At 52.2% G+C, this 18,392-nt stretch overlaps 1 protein-coding gene across 5 annotated transcripts in view; it reads left to right on the top strand.

The window, feature by feature from the left end:
- Positions 1 to 12,604, top strand: part of RGS9 (regulator of G protein signaling 9) — an 88,005-nt gene extending 75,401 nt beyond the window's left edge. For 4 of the 5 annotated variants that reach the window (XM_031685634.2, XM_072939461.1, XM_072939460.1 and 1 more), the window contains 3 exons: positions 1,709 to 1,826; positions 10,352 to 10,821; positions 12,177 to 12,604. In XM_031685634.2, coding sequence (XP_031541494.1) covers positions 1,709 to 1,826; positions 10,352 to 10,821; positions 12,177 to 12,324 — 736 coding nt within the window. In that variant the 3' untranslated portion in view covers positions 12,325 to 12,604. Of the gene's footprint in view, positions 1 to 1,708; positions 1,827 to 2,034; positions 2,217 to 10,351; positions 10,822 to 12,176 lie in introns of those variants that run through there. The other variant, XM_072939462.1, reaches the window with a different exon arrangement.
- Positions 12,605 to 18,392: the final 5,788 nt, after the last annotated feature.

The following is an 18,392-nucleotide window of genomic DNA, read 5'->3' as shown; positions in this document are numbered from 1 at the left end:
TTATCAAGTCCCTCAGTTACTGGGTTCATTCTCATCTTCCTCACCTGAAGAGCCCTCGGGCAAAGGACGAAGTGTTCGGAGGGGGCAGTTTGAACTCTTTTTATTGAAGGAGGGGGAAGAAAACTCTACAGGGACTGAAGATCCAAAAGAGTAACCAACTGACAGCTTGAACAAAGACTTGGGACTTCGGCTGAGGCTTTCCCAGTGCCAGTGCGTGTCCTGTCCGCTCCCCACCTCCGCCCCGTTAGTAGACGTTCCCCTGTTTGCTGGCTCAGCCCACGCTGGGCTCTTTTCCAGCGTCTCCAGTCAATTCAAAAGAGGGGTGGTTGGACCAGAGCCTTTATCAAAGGAGCTTAAAAAAAAAAAAACACCCAACTTGGTTCCATTCTTGAGGATAATGGCCGTGTTATGAAAGGAGAGAAAGGAGGCCTTTGTGGTGCTATTCTTCTAGGTTTACGGGGTAAGGAAGGAGTTGGGGGTCCCTGGGGACTTGAAAGTGTCTTCTTTCAGCCACAAGGAAGGCCCGTAATAGTTCCAGAAGTCCTGCCAGAAAGTAGTGGGGAAAGGAGGGGAGTCTCGTACGTCTCTCTCCAGAGACCTTTTTTGGTTGGCACTGACCTGAGGAATCAGCTGGGGTCTTTTGCGGGGCACCCCGGGCGCTCTGAGAGCCGGGGTGGCACGGGACCGCAGGCGCAGAGCTTGGCTGTGGGGTGGGGTGACGCTGTCACCGCTGCTGGGAGGGAGAGCGCACGTGGAACTGCTTCTGGAACGTGGGATGCTCGGCCTGTGACTCTGCACGGGTGGCAGAGGGTGTGAATTTGTCCCGTGACGCGCAGGCATGAGACGATGTACAAAGCTTATTTTTTCCAGAACAAGTTAGATCTAGACTCAAGCAGGCAGGGCTGGTGGGAGACCCAGTCTCAGGCACGGCTTGCTGATAGGGGAGCCCTCTTCCTCGCTAGGGTAGACACGTAAGTTCCAGGGGCTTATGTGGTCCTGAAATTTGGGGACGTCCTGGGGTTGAAGTCTACCCTTGGGGCTGAGATGCTTATTTTCCAAGCCTGCTCACCATCGCCGGCATCGCCTGGAGCTTTGTCCTGGCCCCCAAGGCCGTGACAGAGAGAGTTTGGTGTCGGGAAGCCATGTTTGGCTTTGGTAGAGGGTTCCGACTTGTCCAGTGCCTGCGCACAGTACCGCCAGCTCACCCACCCTCCCCAGGCCCCTTCCCCTTTTCTGTGCCTGCCCAGCCTAGCTCGTGGGCAGCCCAGCTCTTTCCTTCCTTCCCAGAACCTTGGCTTTTGCAAGCAAATGCTCCAATTCTCCCTTGAGGCAAGAACCCTTGGGCTTCCAGCAGCCAAAGCCTCCTTGTCCCTTTCACGAAGAGCCTCCAGGAAGTTAAGCTGTCACACTGATTTCTAAACACTGTAGAAGGTAGTCTGTGCTCGGTCCCATCTGAGCAGTCTTCCTTGCGCCTAAGCCTGAAATTTGATGGCACCGGGTACTCACTCTGGTCCCATCCTCCCAGAGGGGAGAAAAGAGCTCAGGTCTGAAGGTCCCCCTTGAGGCTCCCCGGGAGGATGAGGGAACAAGTCTAGAGTTTGATCCCCCAGCCCCGGCCTCACCTCCCACCGAGTGGGCTGTACCAGGTCACTGTTGAGCAAGCAAGCATGTGGCTTTCTGCTAATGCCAGGCCTGTCCTTCCTTTCAGCTCGAGCCTCCTGTTCATGCGGCGTCACCTGCGCTCTAGCCCCAGCCCAGTCATCCTCAGGCAGCTGGAAGAGGAGGCAAAGGCTCGAGAAGCAGCCAACACGGTGGACATCACCCAGGTCATGAGCAAGCTGGACCGCAGGAGCCAGCTCAGAAAAGAGCTGCCTCACAAATAAATCCATACTTGGTCTCCCCAGGGGGTGAGGGTGGGGGCGGGGCATGGGGCGAGGCCAGCAGAGAGAGGCGGAGTCTGGAGGGCTTGTTCCTTTTCTGTGGGGTGGTGGACTAGCCAGGCCACCCTCTGATTCCTCTGACTTCCATTCCCAGGCTTCCTCCTCCCACCACAACCCCCCACAGGGCCTGGTCGCATGGTAGGGGAGGGCCCCGACTCAGTGGCTGTGAGATGGCCTGTCGCACCCTAGGGAGTTCCTGGGGTGAGAACCAGAGAGAATAGGCTGCTTTGTGTACAACCATTGGCTTTGGAAAATTAATGAGAAGGTCTCTCTTCACCTCCAGGGCATAGTTCTTTCAGGCACGTTTGTTTCCAGTAGCTTAATGGTGCTCCTCATCCTGTCTCCCCAGTTCAGACTCTGCTTCTAAAGCAGCCAGGGGTCCCTCCGAGGGGCTGGCTGCAGGCCCCCTCTGCAGCCGCACTTCCCAGGCTCCGCTGTCACACCTGCCTGGGAATTCCTGTTGAGCGTGTTCTTAGTCCCAATTATCGGGGGTTGGTGGCCTCTCTCCTTCCCTCTTGCCTCCCCACCCCGTTTTTACATGATGCTAGGAGAATTCATAGCTTGTAGTAATGAAAGACTCAGGTCACAGGCGTCCAGAGTATTCAAGGTGAAATGGCCTGCTGGGAGCATCTTTTTGGATAAAGGACAAAGGTGCTGATGTCTTCATTCATGGCAGAAGGGATGGTAGAGGTCTGTGACATTTCCAAAATGAATCAGAGTCAAAGATAATACTCTTTGGGATATTGTCTAGATGTGGTGCTTCCTCCTCTGTAGTTTTAGATCAGGCCAGCCTGTGGTCAGGGTGGGTGGGGATGGGGTGGGGGTGGTCAGGACAGTTCCAAATCTGACTTTGGAGGCCTAGAAGGTAATTCTAGAAATTGGGTTTGCCCCTGTATGTCTGTGTAGTAAAGCAAAGGAGATAAAACAAGTGGCCCCTGCCTCATGGAGCTTAGATCTAGGACTGACAAAAAATAATGAAGCCAAGCATATCAGGCAGCCATTGCTGTGTAACAAACAACCACAAACTAGAATGGTATACAAGAATAAGTGTTTCTGGCTTATAAACATAGGGTCATCTCTGTGGCTCTGTGGCTCTTGGTGGGGCTCCCTCCTACACCTGGTAGGGGTTGACCCAGGCCAGGATGAGTGAAATGATTCTGTTCACATGTCTCTTTTCCTTCAACATCCCTAGGCTGATCCTGTGATGGTAGTAGAATTGCAAGGGAGTAAATGGAAACACATAAGGTTCTTGAGATGAAGGTTTGGAACTGGTGCCTCATCTTATTAACCAAAGCAAGTCACAAGTCCAGCCTAGAATCATGGATAGAGAAATTGATTCTACCTCTTCAGTGAGGGAAATTTCAAAGTCTTGTGGCAAAAGACAAGGAGTCAGGGAAGGCTGAAGAACTGAGACCATCACTGCAATCAGCAGGTCAAACAAATAGATGATAGAATCTGGAGAAGGTGCTTTAAAGGAAATGGATATGGTGCTGTGATAGGGAAGATGAGGGGTGTGTAGACTAAGGAGGGCTCTCTGAGGTGATGACAGATGAGCAGAGGATGAGAAAGAGCTGACCATACAAGGAGTTTGGGCTGGGCAGGAAGAGCTTTCCAGGCAGAGGGAGCTGCATGAGCCAAAGCCCAGAAGTGGGAAATGGCTCAGAGTGGACTGAAAGGCCAGATGAATGGAGCCTGGTGGACCAGGGTGGGGAAGTGGTACAAGATGAGCTTAGAGAAGTGGGCAGGCCAGGCCAAGGAGGACTTTCTAGGCTGTTGTAAGGAGTTTGAGGCTCTTGGTTTCATGTTAGCAAAATGATTTTATTACTCTCCCCGTTTTCCCTAGTCATAGACTAGTTTACACTCTGAAAGAGTAACTAGAGAGTTCATCTCACTTTTGAACAATGTTGGACTTCTCCAACTCAGGGAGGGAACCCCAAGCAGAAATTCCAGGTAATGAACCCTTGTAAACTGAGTATCTCACTCACCATTTGGAGTCTAATGCCTGAGATCTAGATCTGTAGAAACAAGTATTACGTGGATGGATGGATGAATGGATGGATGGATGGATAGATGGGTGGGTGGATGAGTGGAAAGGGCCCTGGATTTGGAGAATGCCTCCTAGGCTCTGGTCCTCATTCTACCATGAACCATATGGTCTTGACCAAGTCACTTCACCTCTCTGCTTTCTGATTTGTGAAATGAGGGGTTGGGACCAGATTCATGCTTCTCAAACCAGACTCAGTGAATTTCAGGAAGATACCCAGCCTGGAGCATAAGTTTGAAGATTTGGAATGGGAGGAAAGTTAGATAATTCTTGAAATTTCACATAAAAACAATCATGAATATATTATGAATTAGACCGCAAGATGTACATGAATTTTTTAAGATAAAATTTGAGACATCAAAGACATCTCTTGCTTGGCTGTGGCAGATTGAGGCTTTGCCCTCAGACTCCCAGGAGAACATAGTTCCATGGCTCTCCTGCTGTTTGGCCTACTTCCATGGGAAACTTTGAGAAACATGAAACTAGAGGTATTTGCCATCCCTCCTAGTTACCCTACGTGAGCTGAGATTACACACCTAGCAAAATGGGGATGGGGATGGTGGGAGTGTCGAAGTAAGTCATGAATTCTTCAGGGCACAAACTACGTCTTGTTCAGTTTTGATTTAACCCATCCCGTCCTCCAACAGACTTCCAGGTGCTCTGTGTCAGACACATAGTAGGTATACCAAACTTATTGATGGAAGCCTTCTCAACGTCAGACACACAAGGATCCCACAATCTAAGGAGAGGCACAGGCATGTCAAGTAGGTTATCATTCTTTATTAGATGGATGAATAATTAAGTGCTTCAACATTACTCATCTAAAGGCAGGGAGGTGATAAATGGCTTCCCTTCTAGATAGCAGGAGCTACAGTCTACAAATGTATTTTATTTTATTTATTTTTCATTATTGAAGTATAATGGATTTGCAATATTACATTAGTTGCAGGTGCACAACATAGTGGTTCAATATTTTTATAGATTATACTCCATTTATAGTTATTGTAAAATATGGGCCGCATTCCCTGTGCTGTATACTACGTCCTTGTATCTTATTTATTGTATATCTAGTAATGCGTGCCTCTTAATCCCCTCCACAGATGTATTTTAAATCCCTGTTTTGTGTGAGAGCAAGTGGTGGTACTCAGTGGTTCTAGGACAGAGATGCAAAAATGGACAAGATGTTCTCTTGTCCCTCAACCCTCAAGGGGCTGACAAGGGTGCATAGATGCCAACAGCCACAACATGAGATGGAACGTGATGGAGGCTGGATGGTGTAGAGCATATGCAACATGCTAGGAGAGCACAGAGATGGGGCAGTTTTGTTTGACCTGGGGGATTGAGGGAGAATCTGCCAGAAAATTCTCATGTTTTGTAGGAAAGGAGCCACAGGTCCCTGCCCCGTTTTGAGGTTTTGTGAAAGTGTCTGCTTCTAGACTCCAGCCTGTGGCCCCTGCGCTCCTGCTAGCTTTGTTTCTAGGCATCAGACATAATAGTAGCCCCACAGGGCCCATTTGAATCTCAAATAGCATAAAAAATAGTATTTATTTGGACAATGTTATTGTTACATTGAAATCATGATATTCTCTTGTTATGCTATGTACTGAGGCACATCTTAATTCCTTACTGCTATGCGTTAAACAGCTTGAGTTTCTCTCGCCATGGTGGTGTATATCTTATGCTAGAATATAAGGTATGCTATAAGGTACCGGGATTCCCTTGGTAGAATTTCATTTTCAAGCTTGGCTTTTAGAGAAAATACTGCTTTTGTTTTGAGGGTTGCGTGGAAGTACAAGGACTCAGGACGAGAAAATGCAAGTAGAGTGCTTAGGAAAATGCCTGGCGTACAAGTGTTCAGTAATGCTAGCTGCTGTGATCATCATCATAACCATTGTTATTACCATCACCATCACTGCCATCCTACCATCCTCACCATCACCATCACCATCCGTACCACCGTCACCGTCATCATCACCACCATCATCACCATCACCACCATCATCCTCACCATCCTCATCAGTATCACCATCACCATCATCATCACCGTCATCATCACCACTACCCACCATCATCACCATCATCCTCACCATCACCCTCCTCATCAGTATCACCATCATCACCACTATCATCACCATCACCACCATCATCCTCACCATCACCATCATCATCATCGTCATCATCACCGCTACCATCATCATCACCACCATCATCCTCACCATCACCCTCACCATCCCTAGTAGCTTCCTGATCTTAAAGTAAGCTTGTGTTTTCTTGCATCTGTCAGTGTTGCCCAGAACAGTGATTCATTATTCTTTATTATTCAGGGCATTTCCTGAGGTGCGTTTAAAGCATCATTGACCCAAACCATCTTACTTCTCTTCTCTCTCAGAGTTGGACTCCCCAGGGACCATTAGGATATATTTGAGGGGAGGGAAGCAGGGTGTTGATGTCATGTCATCTGTCTGCATCTCCCATGAGAGGGCTGAGCAGTAACAGTACAGTGACTGGTCAGTCCATTGGTCCCAAGTTTCACGGCTGAAGTGAGGGTCCGTTCAAAATGGGAAGGTCTCATGCTGGGCTGTGACAGATGAGACGACTGGTAGGAGAGATGGTGTGTTCACCCATGTGGATTTTTTCTCCAAGGGGCCAACTTCGCTCTTTTGCTTTTGGGGGCAGTGGGGCAGTGGGGAGAGGAAGTGGGGGCTGGAAGCGGGGATGGTTCACTGCATGCTGAGCCGGAATGCAGCCATCTGCTCCTGCCTGCTCCCAGGAAGTGGGAGTTCAGGGGTCCACAAGGTCTCCTTCAAATTCTCAGCCAGTTTCTGGACAGGAAGTGAATTGCATCTCTGTGCCACGTGCTTTGCCTTTCATTAAAAAGCCTTGATTGTCCTCTCACGGCCACAACCCTGCTCCATTTCAAGCTCCTTCCCCAGCTCTCCTGGTTCCCTTGCATAATAAAGCAGCAGCACAGAGCCAAGCCGGGCTCTCCTTCACTGTGTCTGTGTGTGTCATTTCTTTGTGCCATGTGCCTTGCATGCCACTGCTTCGCTGCCACACGCTGATAGTGGGCGTGGCCTGGGCTGGGGGCGGGGTCTCCAAGCACAAGCCCCACGCCCCTGTGGGAGGGGCCAGGGTCATGGTGGGAGGGGGTAGAAAAGGCCTTTTGCTTGGAGTGTCCAGGGCCATTTGGGCTAACAGGCTATTTGCCCAGAAGAAAGGACCTTCTCGGGCCAGGTAAGTGAAGCAGGATGGTGGCCGCCTTCCCTACCTGTCCTGTCATTCATCCTGGAAAAAAGAAGGTGCTGGGGGAGGCGTGAGGTGGGGAGGAGGGCACTGAATTTGGTGGGGGATACGGGTGGCTCATCCTGTCATAAAGCTGTATAATCTTGATCAAGTGGCATCATTTCCATGAGCTTCTGTTTTCTCATCTGTAAAGTGTGGATTAGAACAGGCGTTTATCACATGCTCTGAGTAAGTGGGCTTTAAGTTAATGAGCTGGGGCTGGGGGTGTCCTCAGTCAACTTGTTGAGGGAGGAGAACTTTGATGCCTCCTGTCTCTCTTCCCTAGTTTGCTGTTTCAGCCCACTCCCCAGGACCCCAAGTCCTGTCCAGACCCCCCAGGCAACGGGAGAGCCACGTGAATCAGTAGAAAAAGCAAGGGCTTTGGGGTGACTCGCACCTGGGATCAGATTCTTATTTGGCCACTGTATTCGTTTTCGATTGCCATGTGACAAATCAGCACAAACATCTATTAAGTTCACGGTTGGCCAGGTGAGACCTGGCTGGGTTCTCTGCTCAGGGCACACAGTCAAGGGGTCACCGGGCTGTCTGTGTTCTTACCTGGAGGCTCCTGGAAATAATCTGTTTCCAGCCTTCTGCAAGTTGTTGGAAGGATTCAGTTTCTTGCTATAGGACCGAGCCCTCCCCCCTTTTCTTTTTTCAGTTGGTTGGTAGCCGAGGGCTGCTCTCAGCTTCTCGAAGCTGCCCGAATTCTTTGCCACATGCTCCTACCCTCCATCTTGAAAGTCAACAATGGAGAACTTCTCCCTCATTGAATTTTTATCATGCTTCAAACCTGACTTCTGTCTCTGGCCTCTAGACTCAGTTTTAAAGGGATCATGTGATGCGGTCAAGCTCACCCAGATAATCCCTTTTGAAAGTTACCTAACGCCGTGTCACATAGCCTGACCATGGGGGTGACTCTCCCTGACGTTTACAGTGCACACCCATCCTGAAGGAATAGGACAGGAATTTTGGTGGCCACATTAGAGTTCTACATTCCACAGTCACTGGTTTCTTGGGAGAGCCTGGGGGATGGTAATGAACCTCTCTGGGTCTCAATATTCGGTTCTCTAAAATGGGGTGATTATAGATTCAAAGAACATAGCACGTAGTAGATCTTAATAAATTATAGGGCCATACTCTTTCACCTAAACATCGACTCCCAAATCCTTAACCAGGGCCCAACCTCCCCCACTACTGGTATTATTGTTCTTTGCAGACTTTGTCCTAAATGGGGGACACGTGTCCCTGGAGGTGTTAGAAGCACAGTGCTGAGCTCCTCAAACTTACTGGGCAGAAGAACCAAGCAGTGCCCTCGGGTGTCTGTGAGAAGATGCTTTCCTGAGTCGCACCCCCTGCGATTCTCCTTCAGTGGGGCTGGGGTGCGGCTGGGATCTACACTTATAACAGGCACCCTGGGTGCTTCTCACCTGCAGGCGCCCTGAGCCATCCAGGTAGCGTTACACATGCAAACTATGGAGCCAGCGAGCCTGGTTTCAAAGCCTGCCCAGCGTTCCCAGCAGTCCTGGGGCTTGGCTCCTGGAAGCATTAGTTTTCTCATCTGTGAAATGGCCATAATAATAGTTAGCCGCCTCACTGAGTGGCTCTGGGAGGTAAATGCAATAATCCTCACAAAGGGCTCAGCCCAGAACCTCACGTGGGTTTGCTAAATTCCCGGTGCATGTTACCAATAATAGTGACGATACTATGAAACCCTGTGGCCTCAGGTGTGGGCCTCAGCTCGGGTGTGGCAGCCCGTCTGAGCAGTGGAGCAGAATCAGTGGCTCCGAGCTGCTGTTTCAGAACAGGATCTTACTTGAACTTCAAGGAGCTGGTGGGAGAGAATGGAGGCCACCCCCCTGTCCCCCACAACAAAGCCCTCTGTGGCCGCCTGGCCTTGCTTTTCCTCCCAGGGATGCTCTTGGATGTGCCCGCCCTTCCCTCTTTGGGTCGGGACTGGCCGCACTCCTCTGAAGCTAGCTGCCCCCAGCTCCGCGCCCAGAGCTGCCCTCCTTTGACCCCAGGGCGGTGCCCAGGCCCCGGCGGCAGGCAGCTCCCTCTGAGCGGGATGTCCGGGTGGCTGTGGCATTTCAAAGAGGGTTTGTTTTGCCCTGAAGTCATTTCCGAGTCTCTTGGAGACAGTGTTGGTCCAACAGTCCCGGGGGGTCCCCCGCCCCACCAGGACCAGCACATCCTCCAGTTCTGTTCACACGGGGCTTTGATGTGGCATGTGGCCACGGCAGGCCTTCGGGAGGAGACAAGAAACCAGGTCCAAGAGAGGTGAGGGCGGAGAGCCTCCCTTTAAATTCCAATTTTAAGTTCCTCTGTCAGCCCAGACCTAGCTCTCTCAGGCTCCTGCAGCTGAAACACACCTGGTCCCACACTCCTTCCGCAGCGCACCAGGACACGGGCCACCGTGGCCCGGAGACGTTGACGTATGTCCTCTTTCTCCACCAAGTAACCTCCTCACCCCCTGTTTCCTGCCTGCTTCTCCGTGGCTAGTCCAGGTTCCGCGGCTGTGCCTGCGGGAGGCACTGAAAAGTGCGGGGCTGGGCCATCCCCGAGGTGTGGTCAGTGTGGACGTGGTCAGGGTCCAGGACGAGGCGGGTGGTCTCAGGCCTGGGAGTCAGCGCAAGCATGGCGAGGGCTCCTTCTGCTCTGTTAAAAGAGTTTTAAAGGCCTCCAGCCCTTAGGTGGCACCAAGGACAAGGACAGACGGGTGAGATGGGGTGGGGTGGGCACTCAGCATGGCTCCCTTGGGGCACAGTTGGTGGGCGATTGGGAGTTCAGCCTGGCCACACCCCAGCAGCCCAGGCCTGGAAGAAGGCCAGTCGGTGCTCTGGGATGCAACCGCCCGGCTCTGGGGACGTGGCCAAGGCTTGAGACAGGCTGAGCCCTTAGCAGGACGGCTGTGTATGACTGTGCCGTTGTCTTGGGTGGCATGGGGCACCCTTCTCACATCCCTGGGAAGCAGCTATACCTGGCCTGTGCTCCGGGCACTGGAAGGGGCTAAGTTAGCCGAGGGCAGCTGACGGATGGGGGACCAGCCACGCACTCACCCTGAACTCTCTTTCCTTCTCTGCAGCCGGGCCAGCACACGGCTCCCAGCCCCCACCTGGCCGTGTACACCGGGACCTGCGTGCCCCCCTCCCCTTCCAGCCCCTTCTCGCCTCAGTGCCGCTCCCCCAGGAGGCCCTTCCCCTCGCCCTGCCGCTTCATCCGCCGGCCCAGCACCATCTGCCCCTCACCCATCAGAGTGGCATTGGAGAGCTCCTCGGGCTTGGAGCAGAAGGGGGAAGCCAGCGGATCCGGTGCCGGCCACGGGTCCTCGGATGCTGAGACCAGCGAGACCTCCAGGGACCGGCCCCGGCCCCGGGCCCCTCCCCAGGCCCGCATGGCTCTGTCCTTCAGCAGGTTTCTGAGACGAGGCTGTTTGGCCTCGCCAGTCTTTGCCAGGCTGTCACCCAAGTGCCCTGCTGTGTCCCATGGGAAGGTGCAGCCCCTGGGGGATGTGGGCCAGCAGCTGCCACGGCTGAAATCCAGGAGGGTAACAAAGTAAGAAGAGAGGAGAGAGAGAGAGAGAGAGTGTGTGTGTGTGTGTGTGTGTGTGTGTGCATGTGCGCACGTGCACGGATGTCTGTTGAAGACTGAGGCTCTGTGATGCAAACGTGGTGATCTAGAGCCGGGCGCTGGGTAATGAGGATTCTGGGAGAGCAGACGCCTCTGATGGGCCATTGAAACCCCTTGGCCACTGGAGGGTTTCCAAAAACTCAGTGCTGCCCTCCTCTGTCTTCCTGAGGAAAAGAAGGGTATCTTTCTTTTCCATCTTTTTTCCCTCTTCAATGCATTTCCACCCACCCTGCCCCCGCCAAGAACGTTAGTCTAATGAATCCATCGCATTTTTAAAGGTCAGCCGTGGAACCACAGGAGGTGGATGCAGCGGGGGTGGTACTGGGGCTCCAGCACCCTCTCCCCTGCCTTAGGCGCCCTCGCCTCCCCCACCCGCTCCTGCACACACCTGCACAGTTGCTCAGAAGGGCTGGCAGCTATCCTGACAGTGCCCAGTCTCTGTCCAGGGGTGGCCTCTCTAAGCTCCGCTGTGGGTGACGCTGTCAGCCTGACCTCCGAGACCCCCAGTGTCCCGAGGCAGCTCTCTGGGTGCAGAACAGAGGCTCTAAGGGGCACTTGATTACTCCTGGACCAGTGGCAGAAAGAAAAGTTGTAGTCAATGCAAAACAAAGAGTCAGCCCCCACCTTTATTTTGTTTAAGGGGAAACAGTGGGGGGGGGCACCCCTGCACCAACCAACATGTGCCTGTGTTTGGCCCTGCCTGGTCTTGGAGAAAGAAGGCGCCTTGCTGAGGTCTTGGGTTGCCATGGATACCCAAGTCCACGGCCTCTGCTGTGCAGATGGGGACAGCCGGGAGGGAGCGCAGGTTACTGCTCCTCTCCTGTCTGTGGCAGCTGGGGAAGGGAGTAGGGTGTCGGGATCCAGGGTGAACTGGCCTTGCTGAGGGAATGTTCTAGCTCTGTGGCCACAACTGTGCTGCACATACAGGCTTGGGGCTTTTTAAAAGCTCTTTCCTCAGCAGCCACCACTTCATCAGAAGGCAGTTTAAAGGGCAGAGGATTAAGTCTCAGTATGTTTTCTCGGGACATCCTGAATTCATCAAAACCGTGAAAGCTCAAGTCCCTTGAAAATGAAAATAAACCATTTTCTGAATTACCCATAACTCAGCAGGAAAATAAGAGTCTCCATCCCCAATGAAAAGGATTGGCCGAGCCCATGGCTGCACCCATGGCTTTTGGCAAATCACACCTGTGTTCACTTCTCTTTAGGGATGTCAGGGTGGGCTGGGGATGAGGTGACCCTCCTGTCCCCACACACTTGCTTTCCTCTTCTGCCTGAAGCTTTTTCCAGATCAAAATGGATGTGCCGACGGGGAGCGGGACCTGCCTGATGGACTCGGAGGACGCCGGGACAGGAGAACGGGGTGACCAGGCCATAAAGGAGGTCATCTGCCCCTGGGAGAGCCTGGCCGAGGGGAAAGCGGGCTGAGCCCTGGACCTTGGGCCGGGAATTTGTTCCCACAGACTTGGCTGGATGGGGCCACGGGGCATGCTTACTTGGGAACCAATGTGTATTAAGATCACTTTTGAGGGTTGGGGAGACACAATGGGGTGGATTATGGAAAAGAGGGCTCTGGCTGGGCTCCCAATGGCCAAGTCCTTCTCTTTCCCCCGACCTCTCCTCCCTTGGTCAGAAGAAAGTCATGTGAACCAGAGGACTTTACTTACTGCCTTAACTCCAATGAAAGGTTAACTTGTAAAAGTGTTTTTGGATTGGAATGTGAGTGTTTGTCTGGTTTTATTAGCTATTTATGAGATCAACTCATGTCTCCTTGGTTTTTTCTGGACAAAGGAACTGAATCTCTTCCAAGAACTCCCTCCCTGTCTAAATTGGTTTGTGCATGATGCTTTCATCAACAGAGATCCCCAGGGGGAAGCCCCAGGGTGTGGCATCCCACAAGAAGAGAGGACTGGGGAAAGGCATCTTTCTAGAATGCCAGGTGTGTTTTTCAGATCCACCAAGAAGCAGAGGCCAGGATGGGATTAGGGGGAACACCTGTGAAGAATCAAGGGTGGGAACTGGAGAAGGAGGTCAGTGAGGGCTTTCAGACCATGGCACGGTGGGCACGTCTGAGACCAAGAAGGTTTTGTCCAGGCTGCCGGGGTGTCCTTGAGCCTGTATCTTGGGAGAATGGATCTGCATAGTACTCCCACCGTGCAAGGTCACTGGCTGGGAGCACCTGTGGGCAGCCTGGCCCTGGCGTGCACGTGCTGGGGGCCTCAGTCCATTGCCCCCCGAGCACACATTTTCACATCTGCCGCACCAGTGCAGTAGGTGCTTCTGGAGGTTTGGGCCTTGGTGTGCCCCTCCCACCTCCTCTTCTGTTATTCACTCAACAAGCGTTTATTGAGCCCCTCCTAAGTGCCAGGCACTGTGCTGGGTCCTGGAGATGCAGCTGTGACGTCTTTCTTCATGAGATTCGTCTAGACCAGAGGTTCTCAGTCAGGGCACAGCTTTGCCCCCAGAAGACATTAGCAGTGTCTGGAGACATTTTTGGTTGCCAAGACTGGGGCAGGGAGTGTTGCTACTGGCATCTAGTGGGTAGAGGCCAGAAACGCTGCTGAACATCCTACCACACACGGGACAGCCCCTCCCCCTCCACATCAAAAGACTATCTGGTCTAAAATCTCAGTGCCACTGCTGAGAAACCCTGGAAGAGTGGTTACAGGTCACACCCTGTGTGGCTGGGCATGTGCCCTTGTCACTGGTTTCTGTCCAAAGCCCTGAAGCATTGCCCCAAAGGGTCCCACTGGGACCATATTTGGATTGGACGGTGGGTTGAGATTAAGGGTTACGTGGTGAATAAAACATTTCTCACAAGTTGCATGGAAAGTCCTCGTAGGAAAAAAAATTTAGGTGGTTTGCAAAACCACTTATTATGCTTCTCACCTTTAATCCTTAGCTTCGTCAGAATTCAATGAGCAGATAAGAGGCCCTCACCTGCTTTTAATCCAGTACAATTTACCTCATTTAGCCCATAAATATTAGGGCTGCTGTGCCATGTCTCTGCACGCATCTCCAGGTGAATGGTGGGTGGGTACCTGGGTGCTTGGCCAAACCTGGACCCACTGACCCTGCAGGGAAACACAGATGCTTCACTGCTGAAAGAGAGTCTCATTTTACATTCTACAGAATCCACTCCTTCAGGCTCACAGGAGTCACTCACTTTGGGGAAAGGAAACTTTTCTCCCAGAGGGTAAGCAAAATCAGCCAGATCTTTCTTGGAAAGTGAGCAGGCCAATTAGTTTGATGTCTATGTTTGCAAAGCTGGTCTAAAATGAGGTTAAAGGCAAATCCATACCCCACCAGCAGCCAGGGTGTCTGGAAAATAAGGAGAATTTCAAGAATTTCAAGCCTGGACTTGCAAATTCATGTTATGGGGCTCGACTCCTAAGCCCCCGGGGTCTTACAGAGAAATCAAGCCCACGTGAATCCCCGGCATCAACGACTGAAGGCTGCAGGATTCAGCGGTTGGACTAGGTGAGGCCCAGTGACAAGTGCAGTAACAACTCCAGATGGAGGGCAGCAGTTCAAACATGAAGGAGCTTCTGTTTCTGTCACATAATTATTGAAAGGCAGGAGGCAGCCCAGGGTGCGCAGACTGCTAGGAAGAGAGGAAATTCAGGGACCGATATGTTTTTATCTTGCTGCTCCACGCATCCCCTAGTCGCTGGTATGATTAGCCTCTGTCTTGTCTAGACATAAAAATTCTCTGGGGAACCTCGAAAGTCCCTGATGCCCGGGCCATACCCGGTCCAATCAAGTCAGAAGAGATGGAGCCCTGGCATCAAGATTTTTTTTCAAAAAAGTCTTTTCCTGGTGATTCCAGTGTCCAGACAGGATTGAGAACCACTGCCCTGGGGCAGTGACTGAAGCTGATTCACCACCCCCAGGTCCCAGTTCATGCCCATGGAGACTGTGGGAAAAGAGGAAGAGAGGGGAAGGCGGTTTCTTCTTAAGTTCATAACCTGTAAGTAGCGCGTGTCATTTCCACTCACCTCCCATGGTTCATTGCTTGGTCACATGGCCACACCTAGGTGCAAAGGAGGCCGGGAATTGTAGTCTTTTGTGAGCAAGGTCAGCTTCTGAACAGCTGAACTTCTGGAGGCTCTGATACCAGGAAGGGAGATGGGGAGAGCGGACATTGGTGGGACACTTAGTCACTCCCACGCTGGAACTGTTACACGGTCTCGGTTGGGGGATGGAAAAATGGGAGGTGGTAGTGGGTGGGGCAAGAGAAGATGAGAGTGGCTGATTCATTTTAATTGAGCCAAATAGTTCGTCAACATCTATGAAATGCAGCCATGCTCCATTTGATGGCTGAATGTCTTTTCATTCATTCAGACTGAATGCCTGCTAGGAGCCAAACACCAAGAGAGGTGTTGCAAGTAAAGCTGATTTCTTCATGGCGCTCTGTTGCTGCTCAGAAGAAGGTGGAGAAGTTGGTTTCTAGTGGGCTACTCTCTGGGTTACTAGTGGGTCCTAAGTTTGTGGGATGCTTGAGTCCTACCCCGCCCTTTTCCAGCTTGGGGCAGCTCCTTGATTTCTGTGAATTGGAGGTAATAATTTGACCTTCTTCATAGGGTTATTTGGAGGTACAGAAAATGAGATGGTGCATATATAACTTTTTGCCTGTTCTGATCTTTAGAGGGTGCAAGAAGAAAACAATTTTATTTTTCCCCCCAATTCTCCCTTTAAACCTATGGCGTTCCTTAGCTCTCTTCTTAACCCTGAATGAAAGCTCTGGCAAGTTCCATAACATTTCTGGTCCCTTTCAGAGAATAAATCCTCCAAGAACTGTCAGTGACAAAAGCAATCGCGATTCAGCTGGTTCACAGTTCAAATGTCAGCGTAACGAGCAGCCTCGGAACGTCACCCCGAGGGCCAGCGCCTCCCCGTCTCCTTGCTGAACTGCTCCCGGCTGGGGCGGCGCAGGTGCCGGGCTGGGGGACACGGGGCTCAGCTTCTTCTCTCCTCCCCGCCTTGCCCTTCTTTTCTTCCTTCCCTGCTCGTTGTGTGGCCTCTGGCTCCTGGAGGGGTGGGTAGGAGATCAGGGAAGTTCCTAGGTGACTGGCACAGAAACCACCCGTGCCTGTGCTCGTGGGACTCCCCTGCTGGGTCTCACTTAGTTGGGAGTTTTCCTAGATTCTTGGAGGCTTTATGGCCTTGGCTTCCTTGGTCAGAAGGGCCCACGGGTCTCCTCCAGCTGGCTGCATGAGGACCTCTCTTGTCCCTTGAGCAACTGATGGTCGTCATGTCTCCAGTTGCTTGGGGCCAGATTCTAACGGATGCAGGTCACTCCCTTCTGTGCTGCCCCTTTGGACCCAAGCATCCTTGTCCCAACAGGGAAGCCCTGTTCTCTTTCTCTCCCCTCTGCGTCGTGGCCTCAGCTGGCCTCAGCTTTCCTCCAGTTCTGCCCCTCTCCCTCTGGAACATGAGTCAAGCCCTCTGCATCGCCCTGTGAAACCTCTCACTTAGCTCCAGAGAGGGCCAAGCTCCCTCTTCCCCAACAGGTGGCATTGCAAGAATGACTCTCAGGCCACCAGGTGGACCCACATGTCTGGTGGCCCATTTGGACCTGGGCAAGAGATTGGCACCTACTGTTTTGTTCTCAGCCTTTGGGGCCACAGCAGAAACAGAAAGAATCCGGTTTAACATCTTATTATATTTGTCCCAGTTTCAGAAATGTGCTTATTTTTCTTCTTTTGAAAATCTACCAGCAGAGCAATTTCTCCTAAGACGGTTGTCCCTTTGCCCTCCAGGGAGGGGACCCTTGGTGGCTCACACTCGAGGCTGTGAACTCATTGACCCTGAATGGAGACAGGGCTGTCCCTTGCTATTTGCCAGGAAAGGGGAGAAGGATCATGTAGTCTGCACCTGCCAAGGGCGCTGGGGTCCTTGGGTGCAGGGAAGGTGAGCCAGGGAGGGAGAGGGGACAGGGGCCTCTGGGCACAGCCCCCTCCCCATTCTTCACCAGAAGAGGGAGTCGGAGGATCACGGATCCCCAGAGAGAGGCGGCTGGGATTCCCCTCAGGAACTCAGAGCTTTTGTGGAGAAAGGAGAGGGACTTGGAGAAAGGTACTTTACTTGTTGGAAAGTCAGTTTAGGGTGCCATCCAGGGGCTGCAGAAGGGCTCCTGTATGCACTCTGTCCTCCTGTCCTCGGCCTCAGAGCCCCTGGGGGCTGCCCAGGGTGGAGGAGGATGAGAGAGAAGGGGAGGGGAGAGCCGCAGGGTTCTCCTGGCTGCTGTGCTCAGATGGGGACAAGTGGCTTGTGCTGTTTCTAGTGGCTTTGGGTGAGTGTTGAGACTGCAGAAAAACTCCTGCAAGAAGAATGCCCCCTTCCTCGCCTGTGGAGCACGTCCAGTAGAATTCCTCCCTTGGAGGGTCATCCCTCTGTGTCAAGCTCCGACTCCTGGGACCGCAAACTGATTAATCCTCATTCATCTTTCACTCCTCAGCCTGAGCGATTTGTCAGCATCTCTGTTGAGCAGGCACGGTTGGAGTGCTGGGGCATTGCCTTACGGGGTGATATGTAGGGGAAATAAATGGTATCAGAAAGCAAGCTTTTTCCACTTCTGGTGGGAGGGGCCCGTATGGACACACGGCAGGAGACTGAGGGAGGAGCAGGTTCATTTTCTTCTCAAGAAGTAGAGCAAGGGTATTGGAAGAACTCTGTGAGTAGGAGTATGTTAGGTACGGCTAATAGTATATGAGTGTATTAGAGACAGCTGGGTGAGCTTATAGGCACTGGTTTACCAGCATCAGGCACATCTAAGGAGGGGAGGGAGCTCGCCCGTGTGCATGGAGGTGCGCACAGTCACACGTGCATGCGCAAGCACCCGAGACCACGTGTGTACACCCTGCCTGTGTGTGCATGGAGTGTCTGTGTGGTACATGCATGGGATGCCGTGGGTGTGGGCCAGACACTGGTTGCAGTGGAGACACCACGCACACCCTAACACAAAGTAGCTCAGCGGTGAACCTGGAGACCACGAGGCACGTGGAAATCATCACAGGATGTGTCCTTGACAAGCCCGATGTTTATGAAGAAAGCCTCTGTCTCCCTGACCCCAAATGTCTGGGGAGATGTGACCATAGCATGTTGCCTAGGGTGCTGGGATCGGCTGAGGTTCAACCGACTTGAACAAAGAAAGCCATGCTCTGAGCTGCAGAATTACTGCAGGACTCATCTCAGAACCTTTAGAAAAAAAATCCTTTTTTCATTCTCCAACTTCTAACCAGTTTTTGTACCCTGTGCTCCTCCTCAGCCCACAAGTAGCCACCCAACTGTCTTGTCCTGAAGTTCTTCGTCTTGAGGAGTTAGGGATTTACACAACCACAGCTTACAGGCTTACAGAGCCCCTCCATGAATTCCTGACCACATTTAATCCTCACTACAGCCCTGTGAGCGGAGAGCATCACTGCCTTCATCGTGCAGGTGTGATTTCCCCACTTACAACAGGTAGAAACACTCCAGTTGAAGTCTAATGCACT

The sequence above is a fragment of the Vicugna pacos genome, chromosome 16 (assembly GCF_048564905.1).
Source record: "Vicugna pacos chromosome 16, VicPac4, whole genome shotgun sequence".
In the NCBI taxonomy this organism is placed as follows: Eukaryota; Metazoa; Chordata; class Mammalia; order Artiodactyla; family Camelidae; genus Vicugna; species Vicugna pacos.
Note: the sequence above shows the minus strand (reverse complement) of the source record. Positions and strands in the feature narration are given on the sequence as shown.